This window comes from Lycium barbarum, chromosome 6 (assembly GCF_019175385.1).
Source record: "Lycium barbarum isolate Lr01 chromosome 6, ASM1917538v2, whole genome shotgun sequence".
Lineage (NCBI taxonomy): Eukaryota > Viridiplantae > Streptophyta > Magnoliopsida > Solanales > Solanaceae > Lycium > Lycium barbarum.
This window is the reverse complement of record NC_083342.1, coordinates 128,087,886-128,115,111: the sequence shown is the minus strand read 5'-3', so window position 1 is coordinate 128,115,111 and position 27,226 is coordinate 128,087,886. Positions and strand designations below refer to the sequence as shown.

The 27,226-nt window shown below is 33.0% G+C and overlaps 4 protein-coding genes and 1 pseudogene across 4 annotated transcripts; 1 reads left to right on the top strand and 4 right to left on the bottom strand.

Moving 5' to 3' along the window:
- Positions 1-7,403: 7,403 nt before the first annotated feature.
- Positions 7,404-8,721, bottom strand: LOC132600188 (calmodulin-like). The gene is made up of 4 exons (XM_060313280.1): positions 8,487-8,721; positions 8,157-8,314; positions 7,886-7,963; positions 7,404-7,715 (listed from the first exon to the last, which is right to left on the bottom strand). The coding sequence occupies exons 1-4, from the start codon at positions 8,560-8,562 to the stop codon at positions 7,584-7,586; spliced, it is 444 nt and encodes a 147-aa protein (XP_060169263.1). The 5' UTR covers positions 8,563-8,721; the 3' UTR covers positions 7,404-7,583.
- Positions 8,722-10,578: 1,857 nt separating this feature from the next.
- Positions 10,579-12,217, bottom strand: LOC132598821 (RING-H2 finger protein ATL54-like). Its single transcript, XM_060311923.1, has 2 exons — positions 11,333-12,217; positions 10,579-11,136 (listed from the first exon to the last, which is right to left on the bottom strand). The coding sequence occupies exons 1-2, from the start codon at positions 12,029-12,031 to the stop codon at positions 10,762-10,764; spliced, it is 1,074 nt and encodes a 357-aa protein (XP_060167906.1). The 5' UTR covers positions 12,032-12,217; the 3' UTR covers positions 10,579-10,761.
- Positions 12,218-16,206: 3,989 nt separating this feature from the next.
- LOC132644639 (RING-H2 finger protein ATL54-like) lies at positions 16,207-17,459 on the bottom strand. Its single transcript, XM_060361237.1, has one exon. It carries the CDS (start codon positions 16,966-16,968, stop codon positions 16,207-16,209), a length of 762 nt encoding a protein of 253 aa, XP_060217220.1. The 5' UTR covers positions 16,969-17,459.
- A 1,137-nt stretch (positions 17,460-18,596) lies between these two features.
- On the bottom strand, positions 18,597-19,637 carry LOC132644638 (RING-H2 finger protein ATL54-like; annotated as a pseudogene).
- Positions 19,638-20,378: 741 nt separating this feature from the next.
- LOC132600187 (uncharacterized) lies at positions 20,379-23,305 on the top strand. The gene is made up of 5 exons (XM_060313279.1): positions 20,379-20,830; positions 20,939-21,007; positions 21,164-21,246; positions 22,522-22,724; positions 23,116-23,305. Exons 1-5 carry the CDS (start codon positions 20,619-20,621, stop codon positions 23,206-23,208), a joined length of 660 nt encoding a protein of 219 aa, XP_060169262.1. The 5' UTR covers positions 20,379-20,618; the 3' UTR covers positions 23,209-23,305.
- Positions 23,306-27,226: the final 3,921 nt, after the last annotated feature.

Below are 27,226 nucleotides of genomic sequence, written 5' to 3'. Positions count from 1 at the left end.
AATACAATGGACTAGATTTATTTACCAATTGAAACATCTTAACTCTTAACCATGGTCAATATTTTTCTCACATATCCCTTCTCTTCCGTTTCACTGTTCGATGATCTTTTATGCCCTTTTCTTTCAAATCTCAAGCAGAAAAAACCCACTTCCATTTACTTTTTTTCCGTCAGGTTTTCCATAAACAACATGCCCTTAACCATGCCTAATTCATACTATAGGAGCATTACGATTGTTAACAAATTCAAGAGGACAATTTCTTAGTCTTTTGAATTGGAACAAATTCAAGTGCTTAATTTATTTATTTTTTTGATTGCCATTGATGGCGTCGAGGACCCTTCGAGATAAATTTTGGCAGTATTCTCGCTGACTTTGAACTTATGATTAGTGGAATAAATCTAATCTGTTACATTGATAAGTGGACACGTGTAAAAAAAATAAAAAAGCACTGCGAGAACCGGAGAAGATTGCCAACGGAAGGGAGCCGAGTCCAACTTTTTTCTTTAACCTCCCCAAAAATTCTCTCGCTTTTGAAGTTTAGAAAGAGCTCAAAAATGCCCTTAACATTTTCTTTAGGTTTAAAAATGCCCTTTAGTTAACAGAAAAATGACATGAAATTTCATTAAACAAGTGGCCATTTCTTAATGGTCCAATAAATTTGCCACCCAATTAAAAGATCCGACCCGAATCTAACACCCAAACCTGTTTCTAACGAACCTAGCCCATCTTTTACACCTCTTGTTCCTCTCACATGCAGGGGCATAGCCAAGTAGGCCTAAGGGAACCCCTTTCGACGGAAAACTACACTGTTTATACATGGTTAAAATTATTTTTTATGTATGTATAGTAGATGTTGAACCTCCTTTGACTTCTTCGTGTGTTTAATTATTCGTAGTTTGAATCCCCTTAGTGAAAATTCTGGCTCCGCCACTGCTCACATGGTGATATCGTGTTGAACAAAAAAAGGAATAGCCTACTTGCGTGACTGTATACCTGTGTGAGGATTATATGTTTCCCAGCACTGAATTCGAATTTGTTTATTTGATAAAATAGTTAAGTGCATCTATAAAAATCTTTCAAATTATTTGCAAAGGGATGCATTAAGTATTTTAGTGTAAGTAATAAATCTCTCTAAGGAAGTTAATACGGGGGAGAATTGGTACAACTTTTAAGTTTTTGTTTAATATTTTAAATGCATATATTATAGTTATGGAGTAGGACCAAAAGTGCCACTAACCTATTGAATTTGGGTAAAAAATATCTTTCTTTTCTCTATTGAATAAAATAAAAATATCCTCAATGTTATTTTTGGCCTAAAATGTCTCTAAAATTAACAGTTAACTACTTAACTATGAGAGGCCTTATAAAAATAATCCACCCGGCAGAGTATGATTAGTCCAGGTGTATTAAATAACCTAACATATGTATTGATCTGGCACACACACGTAATTAAAACCAAACTCATGATTATTAACCTCTGTCCCAATTCTTTTATTCTTCCCCTCATATATTCCTGCAATATTATCGTGTCTTTTAACTAGACTCTAACCGTGTTGGTCACATTATGGCTTTGAGTTTTTTTTAAGGGGGTCTAAATTGGATTTAGTAAGAACATATTCTTAATTTGGGGTGTCTACGGTTGTCAATTGGATTCTTTGTACCAAATCCAAACTTAAACTAATCGAGAATTTTAAAGGTTAGTGGTGATTTTTTCTTCAATTTTTAGTTGTATATGTCTTCTCTGCAATATAAAAAATGAATAATCTAAACTGTACTAAAAACACACACTAGATGGCTTGACAGGGAAACTGATGAGAATAAAAATAAATTTGATGTGCTAAATATTGAAAGTGTTTAGAAAAGGAGAGAGAGACTTTAGGGTAAAGAGGAACTCAGGTGGAATCCAAACGGAGAAGCATGAGGAATATATGAGGAAGAAAAAGGAATGTTAATGGGGGTTAATAATTAGAAATTTTGGTTTAATTATATGGATGGGTCGGATTAATAGATATGAACTAATTAGTCGGATTAATAGATATGAACTAGTTAATTTGTCCGCGCTTAGCGCGGTTATAATAAATGATATATATATATATATATAGTGAATTTAGAAATATTATTCTTATAACTTTAGTCAAGATAAAAAGAGAGATGAAATTTTACCAAGAGATGAAATTTTACCAAGTATATAAGCATAAAATTAAGGCACAATACATAAACATGCCCTCAAACTTGGCCTCCGCTGGCAAGTATGCCCTCCAGCTTTGGATATGCACAAGTAGGCACCTCAATTTGTCTCCACTTTGTCAGTTGAACACTCTAACTTAAAAAATGATCATTTAGCAACCTCAACTTGTATAAAGTACACCTCCAAAAGTTATGTGTCACGTCAGTTCCACGTAAGCATTTGTGTTTACATGTTCAACTTTACACAAGTTGAGGTGTCTACTTGTGCGCACCCAAAATTGAAGGGCATACTTACCAGCTGAGGCCAAGTTTGAGGGCTTCTTTATGCAGTATGCCTAAAATTAACTATATATATAAACTGATAATATACGCGTATATAAATACTTTAATTAGAATTAGAACATAGAAGAACTATTATTAGAATACAACTGAGCATTGAAGAATTTTTTTAAACCTTTGTTAACTGCAATAATTTCTTTGTTGCTTTGGATTTCACGTATAGTGTTGTTAATCCATCGTTTATCACAACCAATTACCGAAAGCACTTGTTGAAAAAATTAGAATATAACAAATTATAGTTCATTTATCTTCCTTTAATTATAAAATTAAGATCTGTTTGGATAGAGATTAATTTAGATTAAATTCTGAATTATCTTTAACATTTACTTTTGCTAATGCCCATAGTGTGGCTACCTAATATTTCTTTACGTGGATAAATGTTATGTATTGTTCACTTTGGTCCACAGACGTCATGAATTTTGGATTTGTCCCTTGGGCTACGTTCTCATCGATCTAAAAGCGCGAGTAAATAATATTCACTTCTTCAGAAGCTTTAGCCTAGAAGTCTACTAGTGCTTCTCTTTTTCCGGTCTTCCATCACGAGCATCACAATAAGCTAGAAGATAATCAAACATATAGTTTTCGGCCTGCATAGGGGAACACAAATTGAAGAAATTGAATTCTATGATGTAATTTTCTACCTCTTTTCTTGGACTGTTGTCACCAAATATTAGGAGTCAAATGTTTGATATTCCAAACATTCATATGCATCTATGCTATATATTCCATTTAAGCTTGGAGGAATAGTATTCAAAGTGGTGCAATTTTTTGATAACAAAAATTGCTATGATGGAATATATTGCCGCTAACTGTTAAGTGAAAGTAGCAGTGCGGTAGTGCCGTCTCTTCTCAATCGCAAAGTCTTGAAGTTAGCCATTGATCCCTGTTCATAGCAACTAAAAGAGGCATCATTACTCCAAAAACCTGACCTATCAAAAGAATGAATTGAAAGAAAAAAAAAAAAAGTCAACATATAATAGCTATGTATTAGAGGGCATGGAAATGATGAAATAAAATTCACAGAATTCCTAAAATTAACTTTCGCATTATATTTAAGATCGTGGAACATCACTCTGAAAATGAAGAACAAAAGTTAATGAATCTTCTTAAAGGTGTGATCATATCCAAGAACTTACCTCAAATGTTCTTTATCACTACTATCATATTTTTGTCTTTATAGAAAGTACCTAAAAGAAGCAAAGTAGAAGAATTATGTTATTTCAAAAGATGAAGATCCTTAGTAAAATGTTGTTCTGTTTATATGTAAAGATAGTAAATTGGGGCAGATGAATGATCATCTAACTTCCCTGCGTTACCTTTCGTTTTTAAAACGTCAGAATTCTTATTAACCGAAGTAATATATATATAATATAAAGCTAAGCATAGACAAGGTGATGTGACACCTCTCTATGGCCAGCATTTGTATTTATCTTTTTTCTTCTTTTTTTGGTTTTTTTACTCATTTTTCCTGGTCAATAATATTATATAATACACACATGGATTAAAGAAACATTAACCCCAATAAGGGCTGTTACAAAGTCACGACCTTTTGTGTTCCGTAATAATTAATCATTACAGCCTTTCATCAACGGATCCGGTTAATTGTGTAAGTGTCTTTTCCTCTTTTGTCTTGATTAAATTCTCCATTCGAAATCTAAAGAGTCTAGCACTAAATAAAAATTTGAAACGGTTTTTCCTCATTAAACTATCACCGCCACTATCTTCGTTCTTCACACACTCACTATAAAGTGCATCTCCTCTACATGGTTATCAAATATTAGGTCTTCTCACAAAATCAAAAGTTTCAAGACAGTGAAAAGCTATATGCTATGTGCTGCATGGAGTTATAATTTTGTCCTTTTGTTTATCATTTCGATGAAATATCAAGGATTGACGATTGTATTAGATGTTGGCTAAATTTAATCTTGGAGTTTCTATGTACGCTTATGTGTATTGTCCTCAGTAATCTTTTCAATTTAATATGTTACCGTGCTATGCTTGAGTTAATTGTATCAATCCTTAAGTGACTAACTTTCTCTTTTCTAATAATCTACTATTACCATGTTATGAAATAATTTAGCTGTATCAAATTTTAGGTTAGGTTAGATTTTTTCTTTTGTTTGTTGTATCAAATTTTAAGTTAGATGAGATTTTTCTTTTGCTTGATCTTAACAACAGGTACTATTCTCAGTGATCTTTTTTGTTTAATCTTTTACTGTTGTATCAATTCTTAAAGTTATCCCAGTAAATTAAATAAGATATTTCTTTTGGTTTCGGAATCACTACATTGTTTTTCGTTCATTTGTAGTCTATGTGAAAGAAAATCGCATTTCAATTTTTTATTAGCGATGCTGCATCTATTGCTTGTTAGATTTTTAAGATAGTGATAATGTCATGCTCAGTGGTGGAGCCATCCTTGGTCATTGCACATTTTCGTCGGCTTATCAATTTTTATATACAATGTATATACTATATGAATCCCCTAGATTTTTTTGTGAATTTTTTTTTTTTATATTTTGACTCTCCTTCGTAAAGTCATACATGTGATCATAGGGATCTTCACTGTAAATTTTTTTAAGCAGAATAGATAGATTATATACGATTATACACAAGTTATACATGAATTATACATATATTATATATCTGCTAACTATTTATAGTTATATTTTATGTGTTTAGCATTCATATCTAATCACTCTTTTAGATTTCCCATTTCACTGAGCATTTAAGCTGAAGTCGATTGATTAAGCGAATCAAAATGTGCTTGAAACTGAACTTTTAAAATTGTATATTTTTGTGACAGATCTGATTTTTTGGTTCAATTTAATTATTACTCTTGACAACTCATACGATATCGCTTATTTAGAGCACTATGAACAAGTGCAAGTAGCTTTCCAATACTTAAATTAGTTTTTGAAGTATGCACTTAAAAGTTTAATTTATATTTGCAGGTGAGTTATAATTATGTCCTGCTAATAGATGGTATTACAACTCTCTTGGACCAGCTCCAATCTATTTTTCTCTTTAAAATCTTTTACTACTTTTTGCCGTTTTTATTTCAATATGCTCAATAAATCTTAACAATTTTGGTAAAAGAAAAAAATAGGATCAAAATGTAATTTTAATATCCACTAGATTTAACGAAAATGTAACTTTTGAATATCCACTAGATGGAATTCCCAACGTTGCCACTCTTTTCATTCTATTTTTTTTCTTTCTGCTTTTACTTTATTTATTTTTCGTTTTACATTTTTTTTTATTGAATAGAAGATAGACAATAAAAGTTTTACTATTTAAAGAAACAAAAAACTCAAATGCCTATGTATTTGTATTTGATATATAGCAAACTAAGAGAATCGTGTATTAAAACCACCCAACACACACTTCTATATACATATATATAAAAGTGAAGATGTTTTATCTAAGCTCTAATTGTTATAAAGTATTGATTAGAGCTATAAAAACATTACAGTCCTTTACGACCGCGCGAAGTGCGGACTGATACACTAGTTACAAAAAAATAAGTAGAAACGAAATTAATGAGACTAATTAAGAATTGAAATTAATGAGACTTATTTTGGAAAAAGCACATATCCTCTCTTCTGAATTGTTGCCGTAGCCAAACTTCTTTCTTTCTAATGCTCATTACATACAAATTAAGTAGCCTAAAAAATGAGTAGAGGAAGTAAGCTTCTCTGTAATTATGGTAATTTAATGTGAGTTATGAATATGATTAACCAATTAAGAGGAGAAGTTATGAGAAGGAGGAGGTGTGAGTTATGGAGATGACTTTTGAAATAAAATAATTTAGAAAATTGAAGAAAAAGGCAAAAAAAGATAAATAGGATCCTTAGCCAAAGAGAGGTACCACATCACTTTTCTTTTACCTAGCTTTATATTATACAGTCAAACCTCTCTATAACAACCTCGTTGGGTCCGAATTTTTTTTGTTGTTATGCACCTATAACATTATAACATTTAAATAATATTTTGCTGTTATAGGCAAAAAAGATGCATGAAACCTAATTTTTCATTTTAAATTCCCAAATTCTAAGCTTAATCACACTTTGTATAACGAAGGAATTTTTTTTAATGATGAAAGGAATATAAATGTGATATTTTTTGTCATAAATAGTGTATTAAAGGATCAAATATTTGGTCAAAATCTCTACACTTATTATTGGTAATCATAGATATTCTATTTTTATAAAGATGGTTAATTATTATATTACCAAAAAAAGAAGATAACTGTTATATGGGAGGTAATTTTACAAAGAGCGTACTGTTATAAAGTTGGTTGTTGCTGTTATAGGTGAAATACTGTTAATAGAGAAGTAAATTATAACATAAAAAATCGATTTAAAAAAAAAAACTTGACTATTATAGAAAAGTGCTGTTATATGCGGATGTCGTATAGAGAAGTCTGCCTGTATATAGATATGATTAGTAATTTACTCCTATTGAACACTTGGACCAATCATACTCTTCCATGTTTTTTTTTTTTTTAATAAAGTCCCACATAATCAACTTGTCAATCGTTAATTTAAGAGATATTTTTAAGTCAAAAAATAAAGTTAAAGAGTATTTTGGTCCAAGACGTAGAAATAATATTTTTGAGCCAGTTTCAATAAATTAGGGACATTTTAAACCTTTTCTGTTCTAGTTAAACGTAAAGCCGAATGGTATTATTTGCCTATCTGTTCAAAGGTCTCTGTTTTGCCAGTTGACTCGAGATAATAAAGAAAGAAAAAAGGAAGAGTACATAAACAATTATTAAGGGGACAGACATAAGTGCATTGCAAGAGGTGATTTTAGGATTAAAATGCTTAGTGAACGATGAGAATGAACAAGGTACTGGAACCACATCACATTTCGAATTTGATGAAATAGGATGAATTAAAAAGTTATTCTATGAATACATACAATTATCTTAAATATAGCACTATTTTTTTTTTCTCTCGTCAAAAAGGACAAAAGACGATAGTAGAAAGCTATTTATCTGTAAGTAGTCCTAAAGAATATAAGAGAAGAGTTATACAAAAAAGAAAAAAAAATCATTAAATTATCATGATTTTAACAAATTCCTCATAGCTAACGAGACCATCTCCATCAAGATCTGCCTCTCTGATCATCTGTTGGGCTTCTTCATCTGTCAATCTTTCTCCCAAATTCATCATCACATTTCTTAACTGCATTCACGCACATCCAAAAATTTCACCATTAGAATGTGTTTCCACAGCGGGTTAAAGTCAAAAATTTTAGTCAACATTTTTATTTTTGAGACTTAGAAAGTTAAGGTCTTTGATCAAGAGTTACTAATGAGGAAAAAAATCGAATGAAATAAGAGTATAGTTAAGACCTCATTAGCAGAAATAAATCCATCTTGATCTCGATCAAATACTTTGAATGCTTCTTTTAACTCCTCCGATACGTTGTCCTGCACAATATATAAGTGTACGAGTAATTAATATATAAGTTTATGAGTAATTAACATCTATACATAGTCATTTTAAATTCTTTTACACTATCAGGTTACCTAATTAAAAATATCTACAGTCGATCACCTGATATGGATTAATATATATATATATATATATATATATATATATATATATATTCAATATAATTACCTTGAGCTTTCTAGCCATGATATTCAAGAAATCTTCAAAATCAATAGTGCCATCACCATCAGGATCCACTTCGTTTACCATTTCTTGTATCTCTTCCTTAGTTGGATGTTCATTTAAAGATTGGATTACTGCCGCAAGTTCCTCCATTCTTATCACCCCTTCATTTCCATTCAAACAATACAAAGATTTCAAAATTGGACAAAATAAAGATCCATTTTCTGGAGTTTTTTTTTTTTTTTTTTTTTACTATTGTTAACAAAGACCAGTTTATATATAGTAAATTATAGGAAGGAAAAAACGAGAATTAAACTAGAAGATTTACTGGCTTACCGTCGCAATCCTTATCGATAACCCAGAAGGCTTCACGAAACTCAGAAATTTGGTCTTCTGACAATGCATCAGCCATGCCTAATTAATTGCTCTAAATCTTTGATGCAAAATATAGAAAAATCAACTCTTAGAAGTAAGAGAATGGTACTTGGACATGACAAGCAACTTCGCGGTACTTTAAAAAGGGAGTAGATACGACATTTTCCACAAAATTAAATTGAGGAAAGTCAGACACACGCCTGATCTTTGGAATTAAAATTTCTATTCAACATTCAAGGATTGAAGCTTCTTTTAAGATGGAGTCCAAAATTTCCATAGTTGCAAGAACACTATCAAAGACTTGACACTTAACATATTTTGGAGCAAATTAGCTGAGTGGGGGCTCACCCTTAATTTCATTTTCGTCAATTGAAGCTTGACTTTGGTTTTGATTGTGAGAGATAGTTATGAGTAATTATCACTCAAGAAATAAGAACTAGCTACTCCATTTTTATTCAGTCAAACTATTGATTAGAATTTGGAAATACACCGAACGCTGCACAGTAGAAAACACTTCACTAGGACATGATCGTCCACTTTTTGATTAAGTCATCCGCATGCACTTAGGAAAAATTGAAAGTTCAACATGCAAAATCGTTATTAATATATTAACTTTCTTCCATGAGAGAGTCAATATTTCCTTTTTCCTTTCTAGAAATGCCAACAAAAAAAGGTGTCTAAAAAGATTATGGATTTATAATATTGTGCTTTTGACTAGGGCGTTTTATTCGATCGGTTATAACCTGCTTCATTGTGATACAATTTTACAGACTTCAATTATATTCAGTAATTTTATATATTATATTATACGATCGACGTAGTTTCATATGTTATAGGCTGCTATTTGCGTTACTTTGATTTCAAAGTGACTCATCCACATTTTCGGTTGACATTTATTATAGTTATCTCTGTTAAAGTACCTAGTAGCTAGGGTAGTAGTAAAAATTATTCTACAAGCGTATAAAAGTTCCAATATCTTGGTAATATAGCGTGAGGTATTTTTTGATACACAAACTTGAACTCGCAGAATATTAAATACTTCATCTTACGTTAAAATAGAAATAATATAAACTAAAGAACGAATGGCAGCTGTATGACTTTTGACTGCGGAACTGGAACGCAATAAACACAAAACTAATCTTTTTGAATTTCAGCCTGTCTGTTAGTGACTATTTAGAGACAAGGCATCAAATGCGTTGATTGACTTCGAAGAAAAAAGGGGCAGCACAACACAACTGCACAAGGGCCTTCAAAGTCTTACTATACTTTTGAGGTTGGTTCACACACCTATCATTCTCCTCACTTATTTCAATTTTATGTTCTAATTCTTCATCCTCATTTGCCATCAATGTTCTTTCCCCAAAATCAGATTGAACCTCCTGTTTATGCTGCTTAGCTTTGGCTTTGCCAAAGCCTAACTTTAGGTCTGAAAAGTCAAAGTTCAATCAAGACATATTAGTTTGAAGCTGGGCTTTGACCGAGCCTAACTTTACACCCGCAATTTAAACTTTAGACCAGCATGATTGATGTTAATTTTGAAACGGCTATTTTTTTGGTAAATTTAAGCTATTATTTGAATAGGTGTCCTAAAACCGGCTATTTTTGCACCTCCCCTGATTTTGTGGTTATACCTTGTGGGTTAAATTTGATACTTCTAAAAGTACCCGAAAAGATTATGTAAAGACTTAGGTGTATTTTAGTAATGTGCAAAACTGCAAGGACCTAACTGCAAATGGATGAATACTCAGTTGAATACAATAAACAGAAAATTTTCCAATCACAGTCTCCTTTAATTCTTACAAATTCATCGCTTTGTTTACACTACATAGATGTTTCTACAGATCTTATGACCAAATTGGAAAAGGATCTTATTAAGGAGCGTATATCATATTATACGAATAATAGAGGCAACACACAACAATACAAAAATATTAGTTACGGTTGTGTTTGTTTGCGAGTAAGCAATACCTTAATTGCCAAGTGAGTTTGGGGCATGAACACAGCAGTCAAAGCTTGTAATCCCAGCAAAAAAGCCAAAAAAAAAATTAAAAAATAAGGACAACAATTATACTTCATACAAACAGTTTTTTTTTTTTTTTTTTTTGATAACCTTTGCCAGAAGCCTTTGGCTTTGACAATATAAGAGAGATTTTTTTCTCTCTGGCTGATCTCCATTTTTCATCAGCATAATACTTTTTATATATACTATACTACACTTATTACAACTAACATTATCTCATCGAAGAAGAGCAGCACTCTGGCTTCTTCTGATCAATACCTTGGTACTGCAAGAAAGAGACCTCATTTGTGATCCAGAAGTACCCGTCTCTGATTCATTTACCTCAATTGATTTCTTTCTTGAATTTTGATCAGCCCAATGTTCTCTTGAAGAATTTGCGATGACAGAAGATGCTGATCCTCTTGATGCACACAATTCACTTGTCACTCCTTCATTAGTACCATTCCCCACATCTTCTTTGGAATTTCCGCTCATATCCATGGTACTAACATCCACCGAATCACCTTCATTTTCAATCTCAATCCTTAATTCCGTGGTATTCTCTGAAATTATTCTCGGACGAGTTTCTTCTTCATGTCTCAGTCCTGAATTCTGCATTATAAACATAATTAAGTAAATAAAAGTGTGATTTTTTTAATATGAAATTATCACACTTCAACATGGTATCCGAGCAAATAAATAACTTGTGTTCGACTCTCAAAGTCAATTATTATCAACAATAATTTTCAAGCGTGCTTGATCCATGAAAAAAATGGGTCTTGCACTTAAGAGGATACCGGAAGAATACATGTTCAGACGACGATGAGGTGGCGGCTGGGGCGATGACAATGGCGGCACGACACATGGGGCAATTGGTGTGTGATCTAAGCCAAGTATCAATACAAGGTATGTGAAAAGCGTGGTTACACTTTGGCAAAATCCTAAGAGTTTCATCTTCTTGAAACTCACTCAAGCAAACAGAGCACTCCGTTCCTTCAATTATTCCTTCTCCCCTTGTATACTTGCAAATCGTGATAGCACTAATAACTGATGGTTGAAGACCCACTGTTCTAATATACCATATAGGATGATCCACCATTGGTCCATGAATATCTTCATCAACAATATCACTAAACTCCTCTTCTTCTTCAACTCGCCGCGACGCTCGTGACAAAATTCTTGATTTTCGGATTCTGTAAGCCACGAAGCAACAAAAAATGAAGAAAGAAGTAGCCAACACAGAAAACAGAATAATCAAGAAGATGGAAATAATGTGTTTATGTGGAGACTGAGGAATAGGAACTTTGGGGGTGAAAAAATCTGGTGGTAATGGTGGTTGGATTTCATTAAACAGGGGAAAAGTACAAATTGGATAGCAAATATATAGGCATGAAATTGGACAAATTCCAGAAGGGTTTTCTTTTGTGTTGCAATAATAGCTGTTACAAGTTTTGCCTGTGGAATTATCAAGTGATTCAAATATGAGTTTTCGATCATGGAAGGCCATGGTTTCTGCTAATTGTTTAACGAAATATGTGAAGGAAACATATGAGCATCTTGGGAAATTGTATGTAGCAGCCTAGTTTCTAACGAAACGGTAACATGAGGAATGCAATTTGTTTTTTTCTTTCTTCTATCTTTCTGTTTTTCATTTCTATGTTTGTTCTTATTTGACTTTTAGGAAGTTTACTAGACTAGGCGGCTAATTATTAAGACTGATTTACACAAGCTACCATTTTTTTCCTGCTTGTCCCACCCAACCTAAACTGGCTTATGGCAAATTGGACATTTATTGCTTTAATTAAGACCTCATGGTGGAAAACGAAATACTCAAACTGCACGGCATATTATATTGACTTAATTTCCTATATGGTGTCATTGCATTTTATTCGCTATTACATTCAGTTACAAAATTATTTTGTCGCACTAAAGTAATTGAAATTTATCCATTGTAACAATGAGGTCACAAAAATATTTTTATCATATTTAAATAACTAAATCATGTCTCAACTGTCTATTTAAATAAATGACCAAGGAGACAAATTTTCAATTCAGAAAATGCAAATGACAGAAGTGGTTTTCTGCCTTTTTGACGGTGAGTAGAGGGGAAGAGAAAACGAGACTAGCCACAGCCAATATTAGACCTTTCGGTCATTATATATTTGAGCAATCCACACCTAATTCAGTTAATTTAATGTGATAAATTCATTGGCGATAAGTGTTATACCTTTATTATATGTTCGCTAATTTGCAGTCTTTAAAAGTTGGAATCTCTCTACTGGCGGATCCAGGATTTTCATTTAGGGTGTTCGGAAAAAAGAAAAAGCTAAATATACACTGTAATTTTTTGCCGAGGGTGTTCAAAAGTTAATATATGTGCACATAAACACAGAAAATTTACCCTATATATACACTATAATTTTTTACCGAGGGTGTTCAGGTGAACACCCTGGCCCCCAAGTAGATCCGTCCTTGCTCTACTGTACCCCGATTATTCAAACAAATATCTTTCACTCCACAATGAACTATATGTTAGCATAAAATAAATAATTTTGATTGTTTGAGAGTTGAGACCAAAGTGAATCAATCTATTTTCTTTTTGGGCACAAGCGTATTGGAAAGTAGGGTTTTATCTTAAATTCGAACAAGTAACTGTGAATCACCAATCGAAGTCGCTAGAATTGAGTCTCACAAGAGAAAACCTATATACTGTGATTGCTGTAAGCCTTTAACAAAATAGGGTGTGTCTGTATAGGCGATTAAAAATTTAATCGAGGAATTGCCCGTTCTTAGATTTTCCTAACGAATTAATTACTTTCTTAATCACATAGGATTTACGTGTTGCTATAAATTGCCTAGAAGTTTGTATATTCTTGAGGAAGTAGGAGACAGTAGGTCAACAGAAAGGGGCTTGTAATTCTTATCACTAGGCTGTTAATTTCAATATCTGCAATTTCCCTTTCATTTAAACCTAGAAAAATAGGGTGGGGGGAGGGGGGGAAATATTTTTTTACCAAATAAAGAGATGGTATCACTTTCTAACCGTCTTTTTTTTTTCTTCAGAAAAGGGCCAAAAATACCCTCATTCGAAATAGATCACATATACCCTCCGTTTGCATTTGGTACCAAATATACCCTCGCCGTCACACCAATGGACTTCATATACCCCTCTCGTTAACAAATTGCCACAAATGCTGACTGGGCAATCCGATGTGGAAAAAAAGCCCACATGGCAGTCCACGTGGTTAAAACACCCCTTCCCCTTTAAATCAATGTTTTTTCTCTAAATTAGAACCCTAATTTCAGAAAAAAGTTTTCTTCCCCGCTAAATTCAATTGGAAATCTTGAACAATGTTGTAGAAATTTTTATAAGTTTTATCTCGAACAACCACAAGGCAATGGATTGGAAATCTTAGTAATAATACTTCTCAAAATAGTAAGAAGCAGCTGCAAACAATATTATTATAAGTGAGTTTTCAATCTGCAATTTTCAAATTTGTGATTTAAGAAATTTTCATAATTTTTATTTTTTTGGGTTTTCGAAGGAGTGGATAAAATTTTTGGGAAAGAAGATGATGGTGCTCATATCATCAACATATCACGTGTAGTACATCAATATTTTCTTAATCTTTTTCAAATTTACTCTAAATTAATTTTTTAGTGTTTTTATTTAATTCATTTCATCTTTCTTTTAACATAAGAATTTCTTTTTCTTTCTTTTAAGTCCAACATTGTAGTATCGTTCATGTGGGTATTATAAATATCCCAATTTTCAAGTTTTAGTCACATTATTAAACCTAATTGGAAATTTAGTGGGGAAGAAAGCTTTTTTTCTGAAATTAGGGTTCTAATTTAGAGAAAAAACATTGATTTAAAGGGAAAGGTGGGTTTTAGCCACGTGGACTGCCCAGGTGGACTGCCATGTGGGCGTCTTTTTTCCACGTCGGACTGCCCAGTCAGTATTTGTGGCAGACTGCCCAGTCAGTATTTGTGGCAGTCCGTTAACGAGAGGGATATATGAGGTCCCTTGGTGTGACGGCGAGGGTATATTTGGTACCAAATGCAAACGGAGGGTATATGTGATCTATTTTGAATAGTTCGAGGGTATTTTTGGCCCTTTTCCTTTTTTTTGGGGGGGGGGGGGGGGGGGGGGGGGTTAGCATAAACCATTCCGTGCAGTTGAAACAAGAAAAGAAAAAGAGTTGTTTTCTACTCTCAACTTTACCCCATGTTTGGATGGTTGTTTCTCGTGGTTCATTAATGTATGGTTTTCAAGGAAATCATGTTTGTATCCATTGTTCTTAAAATTATGTGGTATGGTGTTGTAAACCCGTTGTAATTCCGTGGTTATATAACCATGAAAATGCTTAATTTTTGTAATCACGAATTTGGTGAATTTTGCGTGGCTACGTATTTTATTTCTCCATTATACCCCCACCATCCACCGCTCACCCCACCCTACCCTACTACCCACCCCACCCTAACTACGCACCCCACCCCACTACCTCTCACCACCACCCAAACCCCACCCCCAACTACTCACCCCCACCCTACCACTCACTATCCCACCCTCATACCATAACCACCCACTACCCATCCTTCCACCATCCCCTCCCACTACCACTCACCACTACCCAACCCCACCACCACAGCCACTTACCCCCACCCTACCACCCACTACCCCCACCCTAATCCCATAACCACCCACCCCTCCACCATGCCCACTACCCACCAAATGACCACCCCCGCCCACCAGCTACTTATTTTTTAAAGTTTCTATTTTATCCTTTACCTGAGTTTTATTAATATATATAAGCTAATTTCTAATTAAGAGTTAAGGGTATTTTAGTAAACTTACAAGTAATTATACAGTACCGTACAATCAAACCAAACAATACAAATGTTATTAAACCACAACAAACGATACAGTCTATCCAAACATTGTGTTCATTAATACAGTACAGTACAATACAATATAACACCATACTGTACCAATACCATACTGTACATTAATGAACCACAGGAAACAACCATCCAAACAGAGTGTAAGTTGTGCATAATCTTTTGGGAGTTAGCACTTAGCATAAACCACATTAACCTTCCCCTAACAAAGAACATAACTTACAGTTTTGCAAGATCGCGGATAAAACATATTCATGGGATTATCACACGCTTTAAGAGGTATTCCTCTATTTACATTTGGATACATTTGTAATACGTATGTTGTTTATCTTAAATGCAAGATTCTGGCTATTTGCTTCCGCTGTTTATGCATATCTTCCATCATGAACCTTATTCAACTCTCCTTCAGGAGCATTTGCCACATCTTCCTTTCAACTTACACCGATACCCAAAGTACTTAGATTCTGTGATTCGCCTTCATTTCGAATGTCAATTCTTAATTCCTTGGCATTTTTTGAAATTCTTTAACGAGTTTCCTCTTCAAGTTTCAGTGCTAAATTTTACAAAATAGAGATAACTAAGAAAATAAAATTGTACTTTGTCTAATAACTTAGTTTTTAAATAGAATAGTCACACATTTCATTAGTATGTTATAAAACTAGGCAAAGGATCCTGAGTTTGAATCTCATTGCCTGAATATAAGCTAAGAGGCGCGTTGATGTCATAATTATGTAAATTAAAATGTAGTCTTCCAACAATTTAAGCTTTTAGATGAGATGGTCACACGTTTCGCTCAATAAAAGCTGCAGTGGCGGGTATTGTGATGACAATGCCAGCACGGCACATAGGACAATTGGTGTGTGATCTGAGCCAAGTGTCAATGCAAGGTATGTGAAAAGCGTGGTTACACTTTGGCAAAATCCTAAGAGTTTCATCATCTTGAAATTCATTCAAGCAAACAGAGCACTCTGTTCCTTCAATTAGTCCTTCCCCTCTTTTATACTTGCAAATCATGATGGCGCTGATGACTGATGGCTGAAGACCCACTGTTCTAATATCACTAAACACTTCTTCTTCTTCTTCTTCTTGTTCTACTACAACTACTTGCTGCTCCTGCTGTGAAGAAGTTCTTGACTTGCGGAATTTGTGAATGACGAAGGAATAAAATATGTAAAAAGCAATGCCTAAGAATGAAAATAGAAGGATCAAGAAGATGGAAACATTGTGTTTATGTGAAGACTGCGAAAGAGGAACTTCGGTTGTGATATTTTGTGGTGTTAGTGGTGGTCCGATATCTGGAAGCAGACAAATACTCGGGCAACTATAACGACATTGCGGTGGACAAATCCCAGCATAATACTCCTTCCGGTTGCAATAATAGTCGCAAGCATTGTCAGTGAAATTATCAAGAGATTCAAACATCAGCTTTCGATCAATATGGAAGGCCATGGTTGCAGCTAATTCCTTAACGAGAAATGTGAAGAAACGTACATATAAATGCTGCCTTGTTTCAAATTCTGTGTGCAAGAGAATATAGAGCATTTTACAGCCTAGTTCCCAACGAACTTATAACATGACGATGAATGCCTTGTGTTTTTTGTTTCTTTCCTTTTTTTTTGTTTTTCTTCTGGTTTTCATTTATGTGTTTCTTCTTATTGGACTTTTGTGAAGTTTAGTACACTGGGCGGCTGATTAAGACCGATTTACACAAGCTACGATTATTTCTTCTTATTGGACGTTTGTGAATTCGTGATTGACAAAGATCTGATTCTGTAAGAAGAAACCTGTAAGTCTTCTAAACTAGTTTTTACTTGGAATTGATCAGTGTTGTTAATGCATTGTACTGTAAGAAAGAGATCTCTTCAACTCTCAATGTGTTACTCTTCAACTTTCCTGTTGAGTTCTCATCACATCTTAAAACTCCTTGCTACAGAACCCATCTCTGATTCATTTACTTCAATTGATTACTCACCCGAATTTTCTTAAGCCCAGTGTTCTTTTGAAGAATTTGCGATGGCAGAAGCACGAGCCCTTGAAGTAGTAGCTTCTTAAGGCATGAACCTCATTTAACTTCCCTCCACGACCATTCACCACATCTTCCTTGGAATTTCCACTGATATCCATATTTTCAACCCATAAAAATTAAATTCTGAATTCGCCAATCCCCTGACCCGCCTTCATTTTGAATTTCAATCCCTAGGGTTTGTTTAGTATGAGGGAAAATGACTCTCAGAAAAACGCTTTCTAGTGTTTCGATGAAAGTCATTTTCCATGCAAAAGATTTTCTCTGAAAAACGGAAACACTTATTGCTGGAAGTCATTTTCCTACAACTTCTTAAACTTTTAACTTCATATTTTTTGTTTAAACTCACACTTATATATATATATATATATATATATATATATATATATATATATATATATATATATATATATATATATATATATATATAAATGAACATAAGGTCCAAAATAGCTTGGTATTATGACGTTTTTCCTTATCATAGAACAATGAGAGAGATTTATTAAAATTTTATGATATTTCTTAAAAGTACAATAATGAAATTTAAATAATAAAGCCAAAGAAATATCATAAAATTTTAATAAATCTCTCTCATTGTTAGGGAAAACGTCATAATACTAAGCTATTTTGGACCTTATGTTCATTAATATATATATATATATATATATATATATATATATTTTGGAAAATATTTTCCACTCACCAACCAAACACTAGAAGATATTTTTCATGAAAAATGACCTGCATCATACCAACACACTCTTAATTCTGTGGCATTTTCAAAAGTTCCAGAATGAGTTTCATTTTAAGTCTCAGCCCTGAATTTTGCAATATGGAGTTAATTAAGACAATAGAAGTGTGTTTTCTCTAGCAATTTAACATTTCGTTAGTGTACTCGTACAGTCATTAGTATGTTTATAGGAGCGGGCATAAAGCAGGGGTTTGAGTCTCATCGTTATCCATTAGAAAAATTCGCGTATTTAGCGAATTAAGTCCGAATACGAGAATTAAGTCCGAATACGAGCTTGGTGACGTGCATATTAAGAAAATAAGAGTATACTCTTTTTAATAACATTATAATTAAGAAATCAAAAGAATAATCTTCAACACTTTAAGCTTTTAAACGAGTTAGTTACACAGTTCGTCGTTATACAGAAGGCAAGACGGCAATGGCTGGGGTGATGACAATGGCAGCACGGCACATGGGCAATTGGTGTGTGATCTAAGCCAAGTGTCAATACAAGATATGTGAAAAGCATGGTTACACTTGGGCAAAATCCTGAGAGTTTCATCTTTTTGAAACTCACCCAAGCAAACAGAGCACTCTGTTCCTTCAATTAGTCCTTCGCCTCTTTTGTACTTGCAAATTGTGATGGCACTAATCACTGATGGCTTAAGACCCACTGTTTTAATATCAATAAACTGTTCTTGTTCTTCTACTACTTGCTGCTCCGGTTGTGAAGAAGTTCTTGAGTTGCGGAATTTGTGAATGATGTAGACACAAAATTTGTAGATGGCAATGACTAAGAATGAAAGTAGAATGATCAAGAAGACGGGAATACTTGATTTATGTGGAGAATGCAAAAGAGGAACTTCGGTTGGTGGTGGTGGTTCGACTACACAAATACTCGGGCAAATATAAAGACATTGCTGGGGACAAATCATAGAAAAATACTCAGCCTGCTTGCAATAATAGTCGCAAATTTTGCCAGTGGAATTATCAAGAGATTCAAACATCAGCTTTCGATCATGGAAGGCCATGGCTGCAGCTAATTGTTTAACGAGAGATGAGAAGAAACGTATATATAGCTACTGCCTTCTGCTTGGTGCAAGAGAATATAGAGCAATTTTACAGCCTAGTTCCCAACGAAATTGCAACATGATGAATGCCTTTTTTGTTTTTCTTCTGTTTTTTCATTTATGTGTTTCTTCTTATTGGACTTTTGTGAAGTCTAGTATACTGGGCGGCTGATTAAGACCGATTTACACAGGCCTACCATTTTTTTTCCTCCTTGTTCCGCTCAATCTAAGCTGGCTCATGGCAGATTTGACATTCAATATTGTTCAAAGAAACTAAGCTACATGAATTGATAGTTCAAAGCTCTCGGCTTTTCCAAGTTAAGCGTCACCTTAGATGTATTTTCAATGAAATATTGTATCTTTCATTCTAGTGTGTACAAGTTAAGCTTCACCCTCAATGTGCGTGTTCCAGTAAAATGTTGTATCTTATATTCATGTTGCTGATAATTGTAAATTGTAATACAATGTTACTTATCCTGATCAGATTTAATAAAGAAAAGAATTTTTCATTCCTTCAATTTAACTGTTTTCAGATGATTTAGCGCAAGGAATTAGAGGTCCAAATGTATGTATGACGTTCATGTTCAGACTTGTCTTTCTCAATCAGAGCCATGTGAAGCTTTAACAGGTAATAATGGCGTTGTATTATCCAGACCTTGAAATTTAATGATAAGAAACAAAAGTTAACATTATGAAGAGAATATAAAATATATTGTTAAGGTAAAAATAAAGCAGTTTACTATATGAAATGATTATTAATTGTCTATGTTAATGTTTTCAAGAGTGACTTTTGAGCCAAATTGGGTCATGATCCGAAGTCTAATCCATATCAAGATGACAACATCCTAGTCCTGCAATATGTTCTCGTTTTTCCTTTTTCCCTTATTCATATAAATCAGAGTACCACATTTTAATTTTTGCATAAAGAATGAAGAGTTCCATAATGGTTTTAGCTTGTAAGGAACAGGTGACTTGTCAAGCAATTTTGAATGTTACTTTTAGCTTAAAGTCACAAAATTACATAAAATAAGCAAAGAAAACCCAATTCCTTCATTTCTTGGCGTGTTAGGATCTTCTTCATTACATGTTAAGCACTAGTTTGGCCTTTACACACTCCTCCTTCTCTGGCCTAAATTTCCTTAAAAGAAAGCACTTTTACTTCTCATATACTTGGCCAACCTTGTTTTTTCAGAAATTAGTTACTGAAATCTCTTCTAAAGTTATTGCTTCCGTTATAAAGTTACTACATATATATGTTCTGAAGTTACTACTCAACTGTTCAAATACAGCAATTCATTATTCGAAATTACTAAATCTAATTTCTGGTCTTTCCTCTCACAAAAATCGGGCTTTTATTTTGTTGGTGATCATGGCTGCAAATTCTTCATCTTCGTACAAAATCCGAAGTCTTGTTACGTTGCTTCACCAATACTATAGAGTTCGCTTTAATGCTACATCCTCACAGTTACAGGGCATCCATGGCATTGTTCCAACTACTAGGATCGGTTATGGTGGCTCAGTAAGTCCAGGGTTACGGCTTATCAGTTCTGGAGAGTATCAAATACCCAATAAGACGGATCAGTAATTAATTCTTCTCTATATAGCTTTCGTTCAAAAAAAACTGACAAAAGAATTTTTCAGTTCTATCAAGAAAATTGAATCTTGGTTTCTTTATTGCATCTATATAAGGGTAAAGAATGAAGCAAACAAAGTTCCTCCAGAAGAGCCAGCTCCTTCTAAGCCCAATTTATTTGCTTGGTAAGCAGTTAATTATTGTCATTGATCATACAGTATCAATTTGATTGCCATGCACAGAAAAAGGAACTTTAAAGAAGAGGGGAAAAAAGAGAAAGTGAGTTTCCGCTTACAGCTAGAGTACAAGTCATCAATGAAACCTTCTAATTAAATGTGCAGGGCAAAATGGCTTTTTGGATCCATAATATCAATATTCCTCCCCTTTTGGAAGGGAAAATGGGACAGCTTTCGAAGAATTGAAGGTACTACTATATATTTTTGTATTTTAAATGCATATTAACAAATTAATTCCAACACTATATATTCAAAGGTAAAAAACGCTCTTCAAACTCAGAACCCGAAACGTCTAAATTAATTGTAATAAGCTCATATTAAGCTCATAAAACACTCATATTTTAAGATGCTCAGAGATGATGATCACATGAACGTTACAAGAACAAATTAAACTCAAACAATTATAATCTTTCAACTTAAACGTGTAACTCAAAAGGATGTCCAATGCTCTGAAACAAGAAAAGTTGACTTCAATTTCTTTAATGGAAAAAACAAGGAAAAAGGGTCAAATATACCCTTTTGCTTTAGTTTATTGGCTAACTTTGTCCTCCGTTAGTCAAAGTAGTCAAATATACCCCTCCCGTTACCAGTTGGGGTCAAATATACCTCTACCGTTAACAAAGTTTCAAAAATACCCCTCATTTCTAACATATTTCCACATAAACAAATCTAGTCATTGAAATTGGGTGACATGGACGCCACGTGGAATTTAACTTATTCTATGTGGTGCCTACGTGACAATTTTTTTAAAAACAATCTGCAAAAATTGATTTATCTAAAAACAAATCTATTAAAAATGGCTTTTATTAAAAATCCGATTTTTTTTTTACTTTATAAAACCTGCTTCTTAAAAAAACATATTTTGGAAAAAATTGGAAAATGATTTTTTTAAAAAAATTCAGTTTTTCAGATTTTTCAAAATTAATCCAGATTTTAAAAAAAAAAATTAGGACACTTTTTTTAAAAAAAATTACTTTACAGTTTTCCAGATTTTTTAACTAAAATATCCAATCGAGAATATATTTTAAAAAAACTAGTTTTATTAAAACAAAAAAGTTTCAGATTTTTAATAAAAGCCATTTTTTTTCCAGATTTGTTTTAAAAAAATCAATTTTCTAGATTGTTTTTTAAAAATTGTCACGTAGGCACCACATAGAATAAGTTAAAATGTATGTGACGTTTATGTCACCCAATTCTAATGACTAGACTTGTTTATGTGAGAATATATTAGAAATGAGGGGTATTTTTAAAACTTTGCCAACGGCAGGGGTATATTTGGCCGCAACCTGTAACGGAAGGGGTATATTTGATTACTTTAACTAACGGAGGGTAAAGTTAGCCAATAAATTAAAGTTGAGGGGTATATTTGACCCTTTTCCCAAAAAACAAAGATTTTCTTATAATAAAAATTGTTCTCTATGAAAGATCACAAAAAAGCCTAAAACATGGAATTGATGTTTCAGGAGAGGTAGCGAAGGCGGCTGAAGAGGTGGAAGAAGCAGCAGATATAGTAGCAGCGTTAGCGACTAAAACGGAAAATGTAATGGGAGGGGTTGCTGGGACGCTGCCTGAAAATAGCATACTCAAAGAAGCAGCTATAGCAGTGGAAAATGCGTCATCTGTAGTTGCTAAAGATGCTCAGCTTACTTCTAATTTCATTCACAAGGTCAGCATACCAAATTGGTTTTATCATAGATCGCTTACATACTTCTAGTCTACACCATGTGTTGTAAATATCGTCGTCTTAACGCTACTAGAAATAGAGGTTTTTTCTCAGATATTAAGCGAGAAATTTATGTTATAAAACATGATTTTTACACCTCATTCCCACAAAATCAGCTCGCTGGGAAGACGCATGGTGAGAAATAGGCTCCCATAGAAATCGGAAAACTTTCTAATTTTTTTCGTGTAAAAACACTACTACCCACTATTTAGGTTTTTTTCCACCGATATTTTAATAGAAAAATAGTGATTTTTTAGTAGTGTAATTTGTATCCATTATTATTATTTTCTGGTTTAGTAGAAAAAATATAGTTTTCTGATAACACTTCTGACAGGTTGAAGATGTGGAGCAAGACTTGAAAGACCTGGAGAAAATGGTTGAACCCATTATTGAAAAAGTCGAAGAATGGGAATGTGACAAAAAGTAGTACACTGCATATTTTATTTATTCTTTTTGTGCCTCAAAAATCATAAAAGCAGAGGGCATATTCTTCATTTGTAGAGACGATTCAGAACATTGTGATTGGGAATAATAAAATAATACTATAGAAAATATTCAATTTCTAACTCTGAAGAGAATAAAATGAAGCCATCGCTTAATCACTCCTATACTTTGAATAACTCTTGCCAGAGTCAACCAAAAAAGAAAAAAAGAAAAAAGAAGAAGAAAGTAAATCTAACTATTGTTTGCAAGTTCATCTCTTGAGTTAGGCACAAAAACTAAGTTTGATGAAGAGAATTTAATGCAGGCAGCTTTTTGAGACATTTTTGGCTTATTGTTATCAAGACATAAGGAGGACATTAGTCGGAATTTATGTTTATGGGTGGTGGTTGCCTGGGTGGGTTATAGCCTGTTGGGCCAAGTTTTTGAGAGGTCATTACTTCTTTTAATTTACTAGCGACTTCTTTAATCTATTGACTTTTGTCTTAACCAAAAAATCCTCATTTGAGATTACTCAAAAGTTGATGTACTGTGAGGGGCGACAAAATTAGTCCATGAAAATATGATTCACTCAACTCGTTTAAGTTTACCCCTATTTATTAACTCTGTCCATTTCAGCCCATCAAAAGTTACTTTGATTGAAATGTGTTGGGTTAAATAAAAAAATAGTAGGTACTTTAATAATATAAAAGAACAAACAGTGAAATTAAAACTTAGTAGAATTAACCGGGTTGAGTTATGACTCGCTTTTTAACCCAACCCATTTCAATCAAAGTAACTTTTGAGCGGTCCAATTATTAGTCACCTCATCTTAACCCGTTCAAATTCAGCCCAACCCCCATTTGACACCCCTAATTGGGACGTTTGAAAATCCACATATAATTTTTCAAGATAACTCAAGAAACCAGCAAATCCAACTCCAAATTAAAGCACCTTTAAAGCTGCAAAATAGTTTCCGGGTAAAATAACTTGGAGGAAAATAAGTGAGTTTCTTACTTTTTTTTTGTGTGTGTTTGATATGTAAGCAAATAATATTATCATAAATGTATTTGCATATAATCTAGACAAATACTATGAGAGGTGCAGGTAGGGGTAAGGGTGGTGGGTATGAGGCAGGGGCGGAGCTAGGTTGGGCAGAGGGGGTTCATCTGAAACCTCTTCGGCGAAAAATTACACTGTATATATAAGGTTAATTTTTTTTTTTTTATGTATATATAGTAGATGTTGAACCCTTACCTTCTTCATATGTTTACTTCTTTATATTTTTGAACCTCTTTAGTAAAATTTTTGGCTTCGCCACTGGTATGAGGAGTACAAGATGGGGGCGAACATAGATGAAGTGTGTTGGAGGGTGGAGAAGACACAATCAATATGGAATGCCACTTGTGGAATTTGTTTTCCCTACCTGCATTAGAAAAACCATTTTTCTCATCTTAAAGGATCTTGTTTTCCTAGGGCAACTATAATTTAAAAAACGTGACCAATCCAACATGAAAAAATTAGAAAACTTATTTTCGTCCGTACCGAACAAATATTCTTTGATCATCACACATTTAAAACCCTTCTCTACAGCCGGCCCATGGAGAAGAAATGGCCGTACATACATTAATGGGTGTGTTTGGTAATGTTCTCCAATTTTCCTGTAAAAAATATTCCATGAAAAATAAACCTTTTTTTACATTTCTTTTTTCAGTATTTGATTGATGAGTAAAACAATTTTCTCGCGTTTCGCTAGTGAAACTTTTTTATATAATTTGGTTATTAGGAGAAATGAAAACTCTGTTGGAAATATAGTTTGGAAATTTACATTTCTATTTTACACGTGCTTATGCAAAATTCCTAATCACTAGAATTACTTCTTTCCAAGAAAATGACAAAATGAATATGAGATGAGATGACTAGATTCTGGGTTTGATCCCCAGCAAAGTCGTTAAATTGTTTATAGAAAAAAAAACAGAGGAGATGGCTAGACCTTGATACTCACTACAGTAGGGTGTCAATGGTACGGTTCGGACGGTTATTTTATAAAATTTATACCATATTAATTTTTCTGTTATTTCATTTTGTAGAACCAAAATTAGACTTTTCGAAACTGTCCCATAATCTCGGTTTCTCTTCGTTATAGGTACGATTCGGTTAATTTTCGGTACCTTTTAAAAAAAAAAAACTATGTTACAGACTTATAGTCACTAGTAAAAGTTAAAACACGATATCATGCATACTTTATATGACTTTGGCAAAAACTCGTTAGACATTTTTACTGTTGAAAAGGTGATGAATCAAGAAAACGTGAAAGACGACAAGAATAAAGATTGATCCCACTATTTTATGCCAGTGTAAAACAATGTTAAGCAATGACAAAATATTATAATTTAGATCACGCGAGAAGGCAAAAATCAATCAAGATGGGACTCAAGAACTGAGTCTACTAAGATTAAGTATCCTATAAGAGAAATTTAAAATCATACTAGAGGAAAGATATCTAATACTTTGTATCTTCTTATCCAAGATCGTTTGAATACCTTGGAGCTTACTAGCTAGTTACTAGATGCTAGTAGCTAATTTAATTTTAATAGGAGTAGTATAATTGATTTTAGAGTTGGAACTTTAGTTGTTAATTATGTTGCCGTCTTGTGGTCGTTTTCATCATCTTGAACCCAAGGCAAAAAAATTAATTTTATTATATCTAAATTTAATATATAGAATATATTTTACACATATAAACTTAGTCGGTACGGTTCGGTATTTTTTCGGTTTATTTTTATAAAATTAAAAATCTACCTAATTATTCGGTACGGTTATAAATTTATATAAAAACAGTCGTTTAATTAAAAGAAACCTAAAAATTGATTACGTACGGTACGATTCTGTCGGTTAAGTCAGTTTTCTTAAAACTATTGACACCCCTACTCACTAGTCACTCCGTCTTAATTTATGTAACGGTATTTGACTGGCACAAAGTTTAATAAAGAAAGAAGGATTTTGAAATTTGTGATCTAGATTAAAAGTATATACTTATTTGGCTATAAACTTATTAAGGATAAAATGAGAAGTTCAAAGTTAAATTAATTCTAAATAAGAATAAATGACATTCATTTTGGTACAGATTAAAATATGTCATTTAAATTGGGATATAAGGATTATATAGGAAATCATGGATACTGTGGTGGACTATTGTCTAAGACCACGCAAGCAAATCATAATTTCTGGAGAATATTTTCCGCAGAACACAAACATACTAGTAGGGGTGTTCACAGTTTGGTGAAAAATCAAAATCAAAATCAAACCGAACAAATTAAGAAAGGGTAAAGTACGTATATATATATATTAAGGAGAAATATTTATGAAATGTGACGATAGTTCTCTATTTACAAAACATAACATTACAAACCTTATACAAAACATGCTTTTTTAGAAAAAAAATATTTTTTTATTTTTTATTTATTTTAAATTTATTTTTATTTTAAAAAATTATTATTATGTTTTAAAAAAAAATCATTATGAAAGTTGTATGAAATGTGTATATCTCGCTCAAAGCTTAAAAAGTTCGCTCAAAATTTAGTGTATGAAAACGGTATGAAAAATGTATGAAATGCGTATATCTCGTTCAAGGCTTAAAAAATCCGCTCAAAATTGTGTGTATGAAAACGGTATGAAATTTGTATCTTGCTCAAGGCTTAAAATTTCGCTCACATTTTCGTGTATAAATTTCATGTTAGATTTCTGTAAAATTAATACAACTACAGCAACATTGTATACAACTTTGATAGAACATTCAAGACTTAACATAATCGCTCAATTTTTTGTGTATGAAATGTGTATATCTTGCTCAAGGCTTAAAAAGTTCGCTCAAATTTCGTTTATGAAATGTGTATATCTCGATCAAGACTTAAACATTACGCTCAAAATTTTATGTATGAGAATTGTATGAAATGTGTATATCTCGCTTAAGACTTAGAATTTCATTCACATTTTTCGTATATAAAGTTCATATTAGGTTTGTG